The 18,020-nt window shown below is 47.4% G+C and overlaps 1 protein-coding gene across 4 annotated transcripts in view; it reads right to left on the bottom strand.

Annotated features, from left to right (window-relative positions):
- LOC117362460 (E3 SUMO-protein ligase RanBP2-like) overlaps positions 1-18,020 on the bottom strand; it is a 353,806-nt gene that overhangs the window by 313,959 nt on the left and 21,827 nt on the right. For all 4 annotated transcript variants that reach the window (XM_033948861.1, XM_033948860.1, XM_033948862.1 and 1 more), the window contains exons 3-4: positions 16,817-16,928; positions 3,200-3,352 (exon numbers count right to left, since the gene is read on the bottom strand). In XM_033948861.1, coding sequence (XP_033804752.1) covers positions 3,200-3,352; positions 16,817-16,928 — 265 coding nt within the window. The remainder of the gene's footprint in view (positions 1-3,199; positions 3,353-16,816; positions 16,929-18,020) is intronic.

Here is an 18,020-nt window from a genome sequence, read left to right as displayed (position 1 = left end):
AAAGGTCCGTAGCCATTTTTATCGCTCCTTTCAGCTTAGACTACTGTCTTTCCACTTCTCTTATGTCCTCCCATCCTAACAGCTCTTTCTTCAGGTACTTTCCCATTGCATTAAAGTCCGTACGTTTGAAATCTAGGACTTGTAAGTATCGTGCGGCGGCTCTCCACTTTAGCCGTTATATCAAACCAAACCGTTTGATGATCGCTACTACCCAGGTGAGCACCCACTCGAACATTAGAGATACTCTCTCCATTTGTGAGGACCAGATCCAATATCGCTTTTTCCCTTGTGGGTTCCGTCACCATTTGTCTGAGCAGAGCCTCTTGAAAGGCATCCACAATCTCCCTACTTCTTTCCGATTCCGCAGACGGAACATTCCAGTCCGCATCCGGCAGGTTGAAATCTCCCAACAGCAGAACCTCCTCTTTCCTTCCAAACTTTTGGATATCCACAATCAGATCCTTATCAATTTGCTGCGATTGAGTCGGAGGTCTGTAGACTACACCCACGTAGATAGAAGTTCCATCTTCTCTTTTCAGAGCAATCCATATCGCTTCTTCCTCTCCCCAGGTCCCTTGCATTTCGGTCGCTTGGATATTGATCTTTACATAGAGAGCTACTCCTCCACCTTTATGACCATCTCTGTCCTTCCTAAAAAGATTATATCCCGGTATGTTTGCATCCCATCCATGTGATTCACTGAACCATGTCTCTGTGATAGCAACAATATCTAGATCTGCCTCTAATATCAGGGCTTGCAGATCATGAACTGTGTTGCTTAGACTGCGAGCATTTGTGGTCATCGCTTTCCAGCTATTTTTCAGCGATAATCTCCTTTTTCGTGTGGATTTTTGTGTCGTTTCACTTTCCGTTGCAATACTAAGAAATGAGTTGCTGATATTGCTTATGTTGCAGCCTTTACTACTATTACATCTTTTCTTTTGCCGGGGGTGGTCTCTATAATTGTCCTTCGTACATACACCACCCCCACCTTCTAGTTTAAATGCCTAGAAAAATATTGTCTAAATTTCTCTGCAAGGTTTCTTTTTCCTGCTGTAGTAATATGTAGCCCATCAGTGCAATATAGCTTCTTGTCCTTCCATGTATTTCCCCATCCTCCTATGTACCTGAAGCCTTCTTGATGACACCAGGCTCTGAGCCATCTATTAAAGTCCTCTGTGTTTTTCATTCTTTGCTCTCCTTTTCCATATGCAGGCAGTATTTCAGAAAAAGCTAAAGTCTTTACAAAAGGTTTCACGCCCTCACCAAGCTCCCGAAAAGCTTTCTGTGCTGCAAGTGTGGAGTTGTTGGCCAGGTTATTTGTTCCCAGATGGATAACAACATCAGTGTTAAAATCCTTAGTTTCTTCCTTAATTATAGTCAGTATTTGCCTGGAACTCCTGGTAGCTGAGGATCCTGGAAGACATTTCACTATTTTGGTCTCCTCGCCCTGTGTTCCAAGGTTAATGCCTCTGATGATGGAATCCCCCAACAGTAATAGTTTTCTGTTTTTGGCTTTTTTATTTGTACTTAGGGTGCGCTTGTTCTCTTGAGTTACCTTCATTGGTTCCAGTCCCACCTCCCTTCTGTTTTCCTGAGTATCGCAGTGCACTAGTGGAGCGAAGGAATTCTGTAGAGGTAATATTAGTGAAGGTGGATGTTTCTGTGTTACATGTCGCAGTCTTCCTGAGCCTACTGTGACCCATTTATTCCTGGGCTGTTTTATTCTTTGAGGTAGAGGTGGTAAGTTGGTATGATTTTGTGGAGTGATGGAAGCTGCTTTAATTGTATTCAATTCCTGTTTAAGTTTGCAGAGCTCCTCCTTAATACTGGCAAGTTGAAGACAGATGGGGCAAGCCTTAAGCCTCCAAATAGTATGTCTTGGAATTAAAGCACCACAGTGATTGCATAGAATAAAGGTCATCTTGATTGGTTGTGAAGTGACTTGATTTGAGTAGTCCTGATTATATGGGTCTCTATATATGAATAGTGGTCCCTGGGGTTGGTGGGACTATAAGTAAGACTACTAGTAAGGCAGAAATATAGGCTCTATACTACCTAAAACACAGTATTTTAAACAAAACTGCAGGTTCTATCAGTGCTACCCTAAAACACAGGATTTATAACAGGATTTTCCCTACTTTAGTCACCCTGAGCCACAGGCACCAGAAATATAGGCTCTATACCACCTAAAACACAGTATTTTAAACAAAACTGCAGGTTCTATCAGTGCTACCCTAAAACACAGGATTTATAACAGATTTTCTCTACTTTAGTCACCCTGAGCCACAGGCACCAGTAATATAGGCTCTATACCACCTAAAACACAGTATTTTAAACAAAACTGCAGGTTCTATCAGTGCTACCCTAAAACACAGGATTTATAACAGGATTTTCCCTATTTTAGTCACCCTGAGCCACAGGCACCAGAAATATAGGCTCTATACCACCTAAAACACAGTATTTTAAACAAAAATGCAGGAAGAGGAAATAAGATTTAACAGAGGAAAGAGAAGGATTTTTTTGTGCTTTTTTATATTTTTTTTTAGTAAGAAACAGGGAGAAGAGAAATTAAGCAGATATAATGCTGAAAACCAGTCAAAAGAGCAGAATATGAAATGCTGAGTAACTTAGCTTTTAGATGTTTACAGGGCAGCCTTGTTCACATAGTTGTGCATAGAAACATGATGGCAGATAAAGGCCAACCGGTCCATTCAGTCTACCCATCCACAGTAACCATTCTCTGTCTCTCTCTCTCTCCGAGAGAGACTACATGCCTATCTCAGGCCCTTTTGAATTCAGACATTCATTTATTTTCTAGCACTGTTCTATGAAATAATTTTTAAAATGTTACTTCTATACGCAGTAATGCAAATTAAAAAAATATTTTGCAACATTCTAATATTCTACTATGGTTTTTGTCAAATGCTGACCCATGCAGGAACCTAACCCTGTCTTGCCTAAAGCATTCATTATTCCCTTGACAAGGTTTTGAGGCGCAAACGTACTGCACTGGATCCCAACATCTATTGCCTCTTAGGCACAGCGTGTCATTATGTGCAATTTCATGGTTCGCGAACTTTTCTGGGAACCATACTACCGCAAACGAGAACAGACTTTATATATAATATTAACAAACACCCCAATTTGTGCTTTCATTCAACCAAAAGTTATTATTGAAGAGCAATTGCCAACTCACTTTTAGTTTGTAGATCACAGGGCTCCCAGGAAAGAGCTTAGCTGCTCTGTCAAGCCAATATTCTGCTCTTCCATCAGTCGTACCTTTATCACACAACAACTCAGCAATTTTCAAAATTAGATCTTTCTGGGTTGGATTGAGGTCCACAGAACGCTGATGGAACAAAATAAACAGAATAGGTATTAATAACAAAAACTTCTATTTAGATGGTAAATAGAGGCTCACTTCTTATAATCTAACAGTCCTTTAACAGTAATCTTACTCATCTGGCTTGACAAATCAAAGAAAGTCTTTGCATATGGGAAGATTAGGTACTTACCTTAATAATCTTCTTTCTAGTCAATGGGCACATCATTCTTGAACCTGTGGGTTGTGTATCTCTGATCACAAGATCTAGTGTAGAGAGCCTCATTTACATTTTTTCTTTTCCGCCTCCCCCTCACTCTGGGCTGTCCTGTAACTCCTCAGTTCGTATCAAAGCAGATTGTCAACCGTAGAGGAGAAAACATAACAGGGAGGGTACGGGGAGTCTCCCCAAGAAACAAGTCTGTTCTGCTCATATCATAACATTTAACACAAAAGAATCATGAAACATTTAAACATATTACAAGGTGGAACGAACAAGTCATCTACCTGGGTGCAACCTGCACCAACAGTCTTGGAGTTTTGAAAAATATACCCTGGTCTTTTCAAAATAGAAGTGGTCTCCTCTATCCTTAACTTTGCTGGACAGAGGAAACAAACAAGATATCCATTAATATGGACATGTCTGAGACAGTAAGCAAGCTAATGAACATCTGACAAGGCAGGCTTCAAGAATGATGTGCCTATTTACTAGAAAGAAGATTAGCAAGCTAAGTACCTAATCTTCCCTTCTAGTGCAATAGGCACATCATTCTTGAACCTGTGGGATGTATCAAAGCAATCTCCCAGAATCTAGGGCGGGACAGATGAGCCTGCTAAAGTACTGAAGATCCGAACGTGGTAGCCAATTTGGCAGCAACATCCACCCTATAAAACTTTATGAAGGTATGGAGAGAGGACCATGTGGCTGCTCTACAAATTCCTTTTGCTCTAGACTCTGTCCAGGAGGAAGCTATTATTCTAGTGGAATATGCCTTTCAAGGTACTGGAGGTTGCTTTCCGCTGCAGTTATAAGCTGAAGAAATGACCATACAAATCAATCTAGAAATGGTCACTTTTGAAGCCGGCTGGCCCTAGCAGCCTGTACCCGAAAGCACAAAGTGATGATCCGACAGTCAAAACTCATTCATTATTTCCAGATAACGAAGCAACACACTGTGGCCATCCAGCAATTTCAGAGCTTTGTCACTCTTCTTAGACCCCAAGAGCGTGAAAGCTAGCAACTGTACTTCCAAGGTTGACATGAAAACTAGGACTACATTTCAGCAAGAAAGAGGGGACTGTACATAGCACTACCCCTGGCTCAATGGTCCTCTGCAGGATAATGCCTATAGTTCAGATACCCGAAGTGCTGATGTGACTGTCACTAAAAATGCTGTTTTAACTTTTAACTGTCAGGTTCACCAATGCTGCCGTCTCCAACCGCTCCTATGGAACTCTAGTGAGAACCTGCAAAACAAGATTAAGACTCCACATTGGAAACGATGGACATACAGGAGAATGCAGACATAATACTCCCTTCAAAAATCTAACACATCTGAGTAAGAGGCCAGTGTCCTTTTATTCAAAATGAATCTGAAGCATGATACCCGCTGTATTTTGAACAAGCCAACCACTAGGCTCTTCTCCAGCCCTTCCTATAGGAATGCTAGGAACAGCGAAACTAATGCTGTGGCCAGGTCCTCACTCTTCTGTACACATCAGCCCTGGAAGTACTTCCAGGCCTTTGCATGGGTGACCAAGGTTTTCTGCTTCTTGGACTTTATTATTAGAGTGGCAGTCACTATTTCCAAATAGCCTTTGTGCACTAAGGCTGCATGCTCAAGAGTCATGCCAAAAGACCAATTGGGACCTATGAGAGTAACCCCGGATGACAGGGAAGCCTGAGACACTGGTCCCTCTTTAGACAAACCACATCTGCATACCATGGATGCTTTGGCCAGTCCGGTGTGACAAGAACTACTAGTCCCGGATGCAACATTATTCTTTGCAGGACTCTTGCCTATCATGGGCCATGGAGGGAACACATACAGGAGCCCTGCCTGGGGCCACAGCTGCACCTGGGTGTCCAGAACGGTGCTTTCTGGCTCATATCTTCAACTGAAAAACCGTGTAGTCTTCTTGTTGGCTGCTGACACCATCAGGTTGAACCTCAGGCGCCCCTCACTGACTCAGAATCTGTCGGCTGAGGAAATTTGCTTGCTTGTTGTCAGCTCCTGCTACATGTGCTGCTGAAAGCGCCCAACTGGTGGATCTCTGCCCACTGAAACAGCATTTGGACATCCAACCATAGAGGATCACTCTGTGCCTCCCTGCCAATTGACATAGGTTACTACCACTGCATTGTCTCAGAAAACTTGTCCTGCAGTGAGCTTCTGAACGCCCACAGTAACAGATGGCTCTCAGCTCTAACTGATTGATGGACCACTTCCTCTGTCAGGAGTACCAATGTCCCAGCACTGGGCGACCCTCGCAATGAGCTCCCCATTTGTAAAGGCTGACATCCATCATCCAAATCACCTAAGTGGACAAAGACTATGGTTCCAGCTCCCAGTTCAAACTGTGACATGCTTCTGTTGTCCAAGGCAGGGGCATCTGCAACACATCCATCTGCAGTGACCAGTGGGATAAGAGCACATAAATGCACTCTCATCCAGGGGACCACATCTATAGTTGCCACCACTGACCCCAGCACCTTCAAATAATGCCAAGCTGTCAGTATTAGCCTGTCCCAAAACTCCCAGATCTGATGCATGAGCTTCTCCATGCAGGCTTCAAGGAGAAAAAAACAACAACAACCTTTTGTTGCCCTTCGTATTGAAACGGAAGCCCAGATACTCCAGAAATTTATGACCCAACCCAAGCTCTGCAAAAGTTGGATTACACATTGCACTGCTATCCTTCCATCAGATTCAGATGGAGCTTGTATCAGCTAATCATCCAGGTATGAATGCACTTGTATCCCCTCCTTGCAGAAGTGTGCTGCTGCTACTACAACCATCACCCTGGTGAAGGTGTGAGTATACCGTGGCCAGCCCAAATAGAAGGGCCGAGAACTGGAAGTGCTTCTCCAGAACATAGAACCTCAAGAATTCCTGTGATCTGGAAATGGGGATATGCAGATAGGCCTCTTGTCAAATCTAGCAAGGCAAGAAAGTCCTCCAGCGCCACAGAGGCAATGACCAACCTCACCATTCCCATAAGTGCAGTATTTAGAGGGCAGCATTGACCGACTTCAGATCCAGGATCAGCATCCAGTCTTCAAAGTCTCTTTTGAGCTGAGGATGAATCAGGGGAGAATCAGGAGTAAGACCTGCATGAAAATGTAGATGGAAGAAGACGCAAGCAAAGACCTGTATATATTGTAGGCAAAGACCCCTGAGAACCCCAAATAGTTATTTTTCTAAGAGAGACACTGTGCATATGAATTCAAACTTCTAAGCAGTCATTTTCCTCTGCCAGTAAGAGAGAGATTTTTAAAGACTGGCGAGAGAAGCCAGGTTGTGTTTTGAGATTTTTAAAGACTGGCAAATGGAGCCAGCTGTTATTGTGAGAATGAATTTTGTTCTTATTTAGTTGTGAAAAGAATATCGAGTGTGGGTAGAGCCCACTATGTTTTAGGTTCAATAAAGTATATGGAGTATCTGTCCAAGCCCTACTCTGCGTCTGGGACAGCTTCTATGGCTGCTAGATCCAGTAGCCTTTTTACAGTCCCTTGGACTCTGATCACTTTCCCACAGTAGAATCCACAAATAGGTCTGGAAGGGGATGAAAGAACTCAAACTTGTATCCCCCTCCCCTCGCCCCCCGCTGAACAATATCCAGTCCCAGCAGTTTGAAGTGATCTTCGTCCACACTTTCCAATAAGCCAACAGGTATGGCTCCTGAACTGGCATCAAAACTGCTTCTTGGGAACAACTGAGGGGTGAGATTCTGAGGACTGGGGACAGCTGGCATCCCCAAACCTCTATATAGAGCCTTGAAATGATCTATGGATCAAAGGTCCTCCCCGAGTACTAGCAAAATCACCTAGAGCTATGAAAATTACCTTGACTTGACCCCCCCTAAAGGCTTTTGATCTGATGTTTGGTAAAGATTTTGGTTTATGATCCTGCATGCTGGCCTTAAGGTCGTCAAGCCCTTTAGCAAAGAACACTTGACCCTTAAAGGGCAATTTGTTCAGCGCAGCCTTAAAGGCAGAATCTCCCACTGTCTGATCCAAAGCATTCTACGGGTGAAAATATCATATGAAGAAACATTGCTAAGGATTCTGAACAGATATGCCACATAATCCACTTCCGACATAAGGAACTGGAGATGTGCGTTGGCATCCACTCCCAGAGAACGATGTAACCTCGAATGGCAAGCATATGTGATGTAGGATGCCACTACTGCTTTCATTTTCAATCCCAATGCCACAGGCTCAAATTGCCTCTTAATGAAAATCCAGCCTACAATCCTGTGCATCTTTCAACACTCCTCCCCATTCACTGGGGAAGGAGGTACACTTGGTAACCTGTGCCACCAGGAAATCCACCTTTGGCAGAATAAACAATTAATGAAAATCGGTGTCCATCGGGTAAAGTTTCGTTGTTGCCTTAGCCACTCAAAGGGGCCCTTCCAGGACCTCCTAATGGACTGTCAGCATCTTAGTAATGTCCATATGGGAGGGAAAGCACGTGGTCTGAGCCTTAGTGCTGTTCATAAATGAGCGCTGCTCAGTAGAAGTCTGTGGAGTAGTGCTGCCCAATTTGAATCAATTCATTGTCCGAGAAATCAGATTCACCGACTCCCCCCGGTGAGACCTGCCATACCTCCAAGTACTCCGAAAGCAGCAAAAGCAGCACTCTGAATGGGCTGTTTTGTGGCCTGCCCCGACAGGGCTTTCTCTCCACCGCGGTCACTGATAACGTCAGTGATGCGGGAGAGGGAAGCCATAGCGGGTCAGGCTGCAAAGCGGCCCCTTCAGAACTCTGCCGCTGCTTTAGGAGGCCACAGATGTATGTCAGATTTCACGTGGGAGGATCAGTGAGGTGTTGCTGCACAGGGGGATGGGAGGGAGGGATGGAAAGATGCTGCAAATGAGGGGAGAGATGAACCAAAGAGGAAGAAAGGGGTGAGGGGGAGAAATCCTGCATATAGTGGAGGGGCGGGAGACATGAATGGAGAGAAAGAAAGAGAAAGAGCAAAAGAAAGAGAAAAAGAAAAAGAGAGAATAGACAGTGGGAAAGAAACAAAATGTTGGCTATGGCAGTGGAAGGTAGAAAAAATAATTTTATTTTCTATTTTGTGATTACAATATGTCACTTGAAATGTGTATTAGAAAATGACGCAGGTAACCCACTGAAACGGTGGGGGGGAAAGAAAGTGCTAACTGCAGGTACGGGGACAAGGCCATCCAACGCCCCGTGAAGCAGTGAATGGCCTTGTCTCCGCAGTTAAGGGAGGGAACACGCATGGTCACCAATCACGCGTGACCCCCTCCCTCCTTCCTACCTACCAGCTGCATCTATCTCCCTCCCTCCCCCTTACCTTTGTGGCACGTTACAGTGTAATTTGTGCAAGCCGCTGGAGCTTGACTGAAATCGCCTGTGTCTGTGGGCGGAAGTTTCTCCTCTGACGCAACCGGAAGTTGCATCAAAGGAGAAGCTTCCGCCCACGACTTCAGGCAGGCAAGGCTCCGGCAGCTTGCATAAATTATACTAATGCACCATGAAGGTAAGAGGGAGGGACATGGTCGGACCATGCGAGGGGCGCTGAAGGGTGGTGGTGGAAAGAAATGGAACAGACGCTGACGGGAAATGTGGAAGACAGAGTGGGGAGAAGCCGCTGGAAGGGAAATGGGGAACAGAGAGTGGAGAGAAGACGCTGGAAGGGATGAAACAGATGCCAGACTAGGGGGGGAGTGGAGGGAAGAAGATAGGTGCCAGATCAATTGGGGGTGTGTGTGAAGGGATAGATGGGAGAAGAACAGTAACAGAGCAAATGGAAGATGCAGAGAGAAGGCAGACAGTAGATAGAAGGAATTGAATGAGGAGAAGATGAGGAAAGCAGAAACCAGACAACAAAGGTAGAATATTTATTTTCTTTTTTGCTTTCGGATAAAGCACAGTTACTTACCGTAACAGGTGTTATCCAGGGACAGCAGGCATATATTCTCACATGTGGGTGACGTCATCTACGGAGCCCCAGCACGGACAGCTTTTCAAGCAAACTTGATTGAAGTTTCAAGTTTGCTACACTGCACCACGCATGCCTTCTTGCCCACTAGAGGGCGCATCCCCACCTCGTGGTCCTCAGTTCCATAACCAGCAAAGAAGCCATCCCCGGGGAGGAGGGCGGGTTGTGAGAATATATGCCTGCTGTCCCTGGATAACACCTGTTACGGTAAGTAACTGTGCTTTATCCCAGGACAAGCAGGCATGATATTCTCACATGTGGGTGACCTCCAAGCCAACCAAAAAAGGGCAGGTGGGAGGATGGCAATTTAGGAAAACAGGTTACGTAACACCGACTGGCCAAACCGGCCGTCGCTTCTGGACAAAATGTCCAGACAGTAATGAGAGGTGAACGTATGAACCGAAGACCAAGTGGCAGCTTTACATATGTCCTCCACAGGAGTAGCCCGGAGGAAAGCAACAGAAGCTGCCATAGCCCTGACCTTATGCCCCGTGACTCGACCATGGAGCGTGAGACCAGCCTGAGCGTAGCAAAAAGAAATACAAGCAGCCAACCAGTTGGACAAGGTGCGCTTGGAAACAGGATGTCCCAACCGATTAGGATCAAAGGACAAAAACAATTGAGGAACCTTCCGATGAGACTTGGTTCGTTGGAGATAAAAGGCCAACGCCCTCTTACAGTCAAGCGTGTGAAGCGCCGCCTCACCAGGATGAGAGTGGGGCTTCGGGAAGAACACTGGAAGAACAATGGACTGATTGAGGTGGAAATCAGACACAACCTTAGGTAAAAATTTGGGATGGGTGCGAAGAACCACCTTGTCATGATGAAACACAGTAAAAGGTGGATCCGCCACCAGAGCCTGCAGCTCACTGATCCGACGAGCGGATGTGAGCGCAAGCAAAAAGACCACCTTCCAAGTGAGAAACTTAAGAAGAGATTTGTCGATAGGCTCAAAAGGAGGCTTCATCAGTTGAGCTAATACCACATTAAGATCCCAAACTACAGGAGGAGGTTTCAGAGGAGGATGAACATTCACGAGACCCCTCATGAAACGAGTTACCAGAGGATGAAGAGAAAGTGACCGACCCTCGATATGCCGATGGAACGCCGCAATGGCACTGAGATGCACCCGAATGGAAGTCATCTTCAGCCCAGATTTAGACAGATGCAACAAATATTCCAGCACAGAAGACACCGGAACCGAACTCGGGTCCAGATGGTTCGAGGAGCACCAGGATGAAAATCTGGTCCACTTCTGGGAATAACAAAGCCTAGTCGAGACCTTGCGCGAGGCTTCCAAAATCTCCCTCACCGACTGAGAAACAGGAACCGAAGTCAAGGGGAAAGGAACCAAGCGGTCAGATGTAAAGACTGAAGATTGGGATGTAACAGCGAACCCCGACTCTGAGACAGCAGAGAGGGAAAAACAGGCAGAAGCAGAGGTTCCCTGACACTGAGTTGAAGGAGCAGGGAGAACCAGTGCTGTCTGGGCCAACGAGGCGCAATGAGAATCATAGTGGCTCTGGTTGATTTGAGATGTACCAACGTTCTCAAGATCAGAGGAAAAGGAGGGAACTCATAAAGGAACTTCTCCTCCCAGTCGAGAAGGAAGGCATCGGCCTCGAGACGGTCCGGGGAGTACATCCGAGAACAATAGAGGGGTAGTTTGTGAGTCTCCGGGGAGGCAAATAGATCTACCTGAGGAGTCCCCCAGCGGTCGAAGACCTCGCGTAGAACCCGGGAGTTCAGCGACCACTCGTGCGGCTGGAGAAGACGACCGAGTTTGTCGGCCAGACAATTCTTCTCTCCCTGAATGTAAACCGCACGCAGGAATATGTTCTGGGAGACCGCCCATTCCCAAAGGCGCAGGGCTTCCCGGCACAGAGACCAAGAGCCCGTTCCTCCCTGTTTGTTTACATAATACATTGCCACCTGGTTGTCCATCCGCACGAGGACTACCTGATCGTGTAGCAAATGGCAGAACGCTCGAGCCGCCAGAAAAATGGCCCGAAGCTCCAACACATTGATGTGACAAAGACGGTCCTCTGCCGACCATAGACCCTGAGTCCGCAGACCGTCAAGATGAGCCCCCCACGCGTACTCCGAGGAGTCCGTGGTCAGGACCTTGCGATGCGGAGGAACGAGAAAGAGCAAACCCCTGGAAAGATTGGAAGAGTTGGTCCACCAACGGAGCAAGCGTCTCAAAGAAGGAGTCACCGTTATTGGACGAGATACTGGGTCGCGATCCTGACGCCACTGCGAGGCCAAGGTCCACTGAGGGAGCCTCAGATGCAAGCGGGCGAACGGAGTAACGTGGACCGTCGATGCCATGTGGCCCAGAAGAACCATCATGCGCTGAGCCGATACTACAGGCATCAGCGAGACCTGACGACTCAATCGAAGTAGGGCCTCCAACCGAGGAGGGGGGAGAAACGAACGAAGGCGAACCGTGTCCAGCACGGCTCCAATAAACTGAAGGGATTGAGTCGGGCCCAATTGAGACTTGGGAAAGTTCACTTCGAACCCCAGACGTTGAAGGAAGATGATAGTCTGTTGGGTCGCTGAGATAACCCCCTACCTGGTCGACGCTTTGATCAGCCAATCGTCCAGGTAGGGAAAGACCTGTAGCCCCCGAGATCTCAAGGCTGCAGCGACCACCACCATACACTTCGTGAAGACTCGAGGGGACGAGGCCAGTCCGAAGAGGAGAACCCGGTATTGAAGGTGCAACTCCCCCACTTGAAACCGTAAGAACTTGCGGAAGGCGGGATGCACCGGAACATGAGTATATGCCTCCTTTAAATCTAGGGAGCACATCCAATCCCCTTCCTCCAAAAGAGGATACAACACCGGAAGCGACAACATACGGAACTTCTCCCGGACTAGGAACTTGTTGAGCTTCCGGAGGTCCAAAATGGGGCGTAAGTCCCCTGTCTTCTTTGGGACCAAAAAGTAAAGGGAGTAAAACCCCCGCCCCCGTTGGTCGGGGGGTACCAGTTCCACCGCCCGTAGGCTCAACAAGGCCCTGGCCTCCAAAATGAGAAGGGGAAGTTGGTTCCGGTTGCACGGACAAGATCCGGGTGGGCGGTCCGGTGGCGTGGCTGAGAAATTGAGCGAATAGCCCTCGGAGACGATCCGGAGCACCCATGCGTCGGATGTAATCTCGGTCCAAGCCACATAAAAGGACCTGAGTCGACCACCGATTGGAAGGGGGTCGGGCGATATTGCGGAGGGGCCCGCCCCCATCCGCCCAGTCCGTCAAAAGGACGGGGCCGGCTTGAACGCTCCCTGCGCTGGAGGTTTCGGTTGTCCCCCTCTACCCTGCTGGGGCGGTCGCCGAGCCGGAGGTCTAGAAAAAGCCGGCGTAGACTTCTGCGGGTATCTTCTCGGGGGCGGCCGGAATGATTTTTGTGGCGGGGGCTGAGGTTCGTCCGGACCAAAGAGGCCAAGGAGCCTCCAGGGATTCATCAAATAATTCCGAACCCACGCAGGGTAAATTGGCCAGGCGTTCCTGTAGGTTAGGATCCACATCGAGGGTACGGAGCCACGCCAGGCGGCGCATAGCCACCGCAAAGGCCGACACCCTCGAAGCGAGCTCAAACGCGTCATACACCGCGTGGAATAGGTAGAGCCGCAATTGAGACAAGTTGGACATGAAGGTGGTAAACCCCTCTCTATGGGAATCAGGCATGACCTCCCGATACTGAGGCAAGTCCTTCACCATGTTACGCAGATAGGATGAAAACGTAAAGGTGTAATTGAGTACCCTGGTCGCCATGAGGGAATTAGAATAGAGGCGACGACCAAACTTGTCTAAAGTGCGACCCTCCCTACCGGGCGGGACCGCCGCCGAGACTCTGGAGGGCTGCGTTTTCTTAAGCGCCGACTCCACAAGCAACGACTGGTGTGAGAGTTGCGGTTTATCGAACCCCTTAGATGAAATGGTCCGGTACTTGGACTCCATCTTAGACGGCACCGCAGTGACTGTAAGAGGGGATTCCAAGTTTCTGAGGAAGGCTTGTTGTAATACCTTATTCAAAGGAAGGCGAGGAGTTTCCCTCGGGGGAGTGGGAAGGTCCTGTTCCTCGAGGAACTCCTTAGTATACTGGGACCCCGCCAGTAAGTCGAGACCCAAAGCTCGTGCCATATCATGCATGAACCTGGAGAAGGAGGATGTCCTGGCGGGCGGCGAGGGAGTTCGTGACCTCCCCGCCGAACAGAAGGGGGAAGCCTCGCGGGAATACCGCGGTTCCCTGCCAGACCCCGATCCCCAAGAGGCCACATCTAGTGACCTCGAAGGGGTCGGGGAGCGCCTACGCCCCGAAGAGCTCTTGGGGGAAGCCCCCGGGGTCCGAGGCACCGAGGCGCGCCCCATCCGCCTCAGCGAGGAGTCTCTCGAACCCCCTCTCGCGGGGGACCGAAACAGTTGAGGGTTGTCGAGGCGGAGCTCCGAGACCCGCAACGTCTCGCCCCCGAGCGGCGAAGAGCGACCACGTCGTCGAGGAGAACCCCGAGCACGTTTGGGCTTCCTCGGACGACGCCTCGCCCGAGGCCGGCCCGAGGGCGAAGAGCCCCGTGAGGACCTCGAGGAAGAGGACGACGATATTCTCCTCACCCGGAGCACCTTGTCTCGAGGTCTAACGCTCCCCTCAGGTTGGGTCCACGAGGTCAAAGTCGAGGGCAAGGTCGGAGTCGAGGTCGGGGCCGTCCTAGCACCCGAAGTCGAGGGCACCGAGACCGAGGCCGGGACCGTCGAGGCCGGTGCAGTCGAGGCCGAAGCCTGCTGCAACTGCTCGATGGCTCCGGACAGCTCCGAGGTAATCAAAGCACGGAGCAAGTCTTGGAAAGCCGGGATCCCCATCATGGCTGGTAGATCCGAGGCCGGGGGGTGCTCCCTGGAGGGCGACCTCGGTCTCGAGTATTCCCTCGGGGCACTAGGTTTGACTACTTTGGCCTGAGCCGCGGACGACCCACCCGCTGTCGAGGAGCCCGAGGATGGCTTCTTCACAGATCCCGGGGCTGAGGACGGAAGCGGGGACTTACCCGAGGCAGGCTTGGTCGGGGCAGTAGGCTTCGATGAAGTCGATGGACGCGGCGAGGTCGAGGATCCCGAGGTCAAGGCCGGGGCCGAAGCCGAGGCCGACGTCGAGGCCTTCCCCGCCGCGGAGTCGACCGCGAAAAGCTCCGCCATCCTGGCACGGCGTCGACGGAGCGCTCTGGCCTGGAAAGTCGAGCACCTGTCGTAAGAGTCTGTCGGATGCTCGGGCCCTAAACAGAGCAAGCACCACCGGTGAGGATCGGTGACAGAGAGCAACCGATCACACCGGGTGCACTTTTTTAAACCCGTCAAGGGACGGGACATGAAAGCCAAAAAGGCCGAATCAACAGCGGCCCGCGGCCGCGGCTCACGGGGCCCCCGGATCCGAACCGAAAATAAAAATTTTTTTTTTTTTTTTTTGAAACAGAAAAACGAAGTAATTAAAGTAAGTAAAGCACAGCGACCGAGCGAAAACACCCAGACGCGGTGACAGAAGGCAACTATCAGAGCTCAATTTCCACAGGGCTTCTGGCTCCGCGGAAAAAACTGAACTGAGGACCACGAGGTGGGGATGTGCCCTCTAGTGGGCAAGAAGGTATGCACATGCGTGGTGCAGTGTAGCAAACTTGAAACTTCAATCAAGTTTGCTTGAAAAGCTGTCCGCGCTGGGGCTCCGTAGATGACGTCACCCACATGTGAGAATATCATGCCTGCTTGTCCTGGGATAAAGTAGTATATTAGTTGTGTTGATAAAATTTTATAAACAAAGCCCTGCCAGCTGAACATCTTTCTCTAGTTCAGCAGCCAGAACTTTGATTTATAAGTAAGGAATAAGCTAAATACTGCAGTACTGAGGCTTGTATGGATGCTGCGGGGACAGTAGTAGCGGGAACAGGACGGGGACAGTGGTTACGGGGACAAATATTTTCCCCATGTCATTCTCTAATGTGTATCCTGCCAGAGCTGGTGTTAGACAGCAAACACGAGTTAGGACATAACAGAGAGAGGAAAAGTATTTTTTGTTTTGTTTACACCACAGCACCCGTGTGGGATTGGAGAGAGCAAAGGGGGATGGGGTGGGTGGAGAGACTACAAAATAAACTCACCAGGTTGTTTGAAAAAAATGTCTGATCGGGTAGGAAAAGTGAATCGAATCGAATAAAAAAATAGATTCAATAGGACGAATCAAATCAAAAAAAGTTTCCACCGATTCGGGTAGTACTACTGTGGAGGTTCTATTTTTAATTCTTGGAGAGACTTGGTAATAATCTCCAAAAGTGCTGTGGGCTTAAGCAGCCTGCGTACAGTTGGGTACTCTCCAAAATCCAGGGCTGCCACCTGGTTGGGACCTGACGTCAGAGAAAGGGCAGGACCGCCAGAAGAGGAAGCAGCGCAGGCGCAGGGCTCACAGAAGGGCCGGGACCGCCAAGAGGAAGCAGCAGGACACCGGTAGGAGCTTCTACATGATGGGGGGGGGGGGGTCGGGAGGCTGTGGGGGTTCGAGCGGTCCTTCAGGGTGGGGGTGTGGGTGCGTGTGAGCGGTCCTTCGGGGTGCGGGTGCGTGCAAGCGGTCCTTCGGGGTGGGGATGCGAGTGGTCCTGCGGGGGGGTAACTCGGACGTCGGGGGGGAACTATGTAAAAAAAAATGTGTACAATGCGCTCACGCGTATAATGCGCAAGGTTATGCACGGTTTGTAAAATCGTGTATAACGCGCATGTTATATGCATGAAAATACGGTAATCTAAATGATGTCTCATTTCCTACTTAGAAAAGAACATGACAAACTTAACATAATTACAAGAAAACACTAGAGTTGCCCATCTAACATTTCATCCACCTGCACCTCCAGTACACAATTTAAGTATTACCTACTGGATTTCTCCAACGATAGAGGTGCATGAAATTTCAGAAAGCCAATTTATCAAGTTCTGAAAAATATTTTAATTACAAGACAATTACAGTATTTCAAATCAGGATCTCTACTACACGTTCAGCTAATTTAAAAACATTTATGACCCTTTGTCTCAAAGTAGGAACAAGACTTCTAGTTCCAAACACAGATGTGTTGACATGGCACCACAGCTGAAAATCAGATCAAAACAGTAAAGCAATAAGGTAAAGACAGTAAACAGTAAAGAAAAGTTTTCCTTTCAACTTACTGCTGATACTTAACAAATAAGCCAGTGACAAGTGATGCAGAATTCCAGCTATATTAAAATGGATGAAGAAGAGAATTTTGGTATTTCTTCCCTACCTTATAACATCCCACAGCTTTGTCCACATTCCCATCAGATTCATACAGCTGACCCAGAAATTTATGAGCTTTAGGATCCCTCTCTTGGACATTCAGATATGCAGATACATATCTATTTAAAAAAAAAAGACATTTAAACTGTAATTTAAATTTAGGGATACAGTGATTCATAAATTTAAAAGACTTAATTCATGTAAGAAGGAACCATTTTTTTAAATTTAAAATTACCTACTAATGATTACAATACTTTTATAGTGAACTGAATATCACACATACCTACCGGTATACTGATTTTTACAAATAAAACATCAGCTACCTACCTATAAGTACAAAATAACTGGAACAGACCAAAAAAGATTCATTAAGTCCAGTATCCTTTTACAAAAGGGACCAATAAGATCACAAGTACCTGGTAATACTAAAAGAGTAAATTAGATAAGCAGTAGATCTTACTAAGTCTACCTTAAAGAGAAAGTATGAGTTACCCGATCATTTTCTTTCCGTTAGTCAGTGCGACTGTTCTGCCAAGGGGGATCTTGCCAAGTACTTGTGACCTGGGTTGGCCACTATTGAAAACAGGATACTGGGTTTGATGGACCTTTGGTCTGTCCCAGTATGGAAACTCTCATGTTCTTTTGTATGTTCCTACCAGACACGGAGGAAGAGAAAACCAAATTCTACCAGTGACACTACTGGTATAAGCTGTGATACCCCCTGGAACAGTATGGTGTGCATTAGAGCTGCTCAATTCAGGGAAAAGATTTTCCAATTTGATTTGTCCTATTGAATTGATTTTGATTTGATTTAAATGACAGCTTTTTAAGTTTAAATTTGAATCAATTTTTATTTACAAGCCAGATTAATACAGATCAATCCTGCACAGTCGATGCTAACAGAAAACCATGTCCTACATATATACATACAGAATACAGATACAGCCTTGCCCAGTATGGAATAAGTAATCACAAACTAAAAATAGAAATATGTAGACAAAAGTTAAAGTAAATGGCCAAAAAGTCAGACTCTGCATACAGTGCAACACCAAAGAAACAGTATAACACATGTCCCCTAATACTGTGCAAAATATAAAGATAACAGATGTAAAATTGAAAAAAATGGCAATCACCACTTTACAAATTAACAAATAGAAATAAAACAAAAATGAAAAATAAGAAAATATTTTATTGAACTAATCATATAAATT

The sequence above is a fragment of the Geotrypetes seraphini genome, chromosome 6, assembly GCF_902459505.1.
Source record: "Geotrypetes seraphini chromosome 6, aGeoSer1.1, whole genome shotgun sequence".
NCBI classification, from domain to species: Eukaryota; Metazoa; Chordata; class Amphibia; order Gymnophiona; family Dermophiidae; genus Geotrypetes; species Geotrypetes seraphini.
This window is presented reverse-complemented; position numbering and strand designations above follow the sequence as displayed.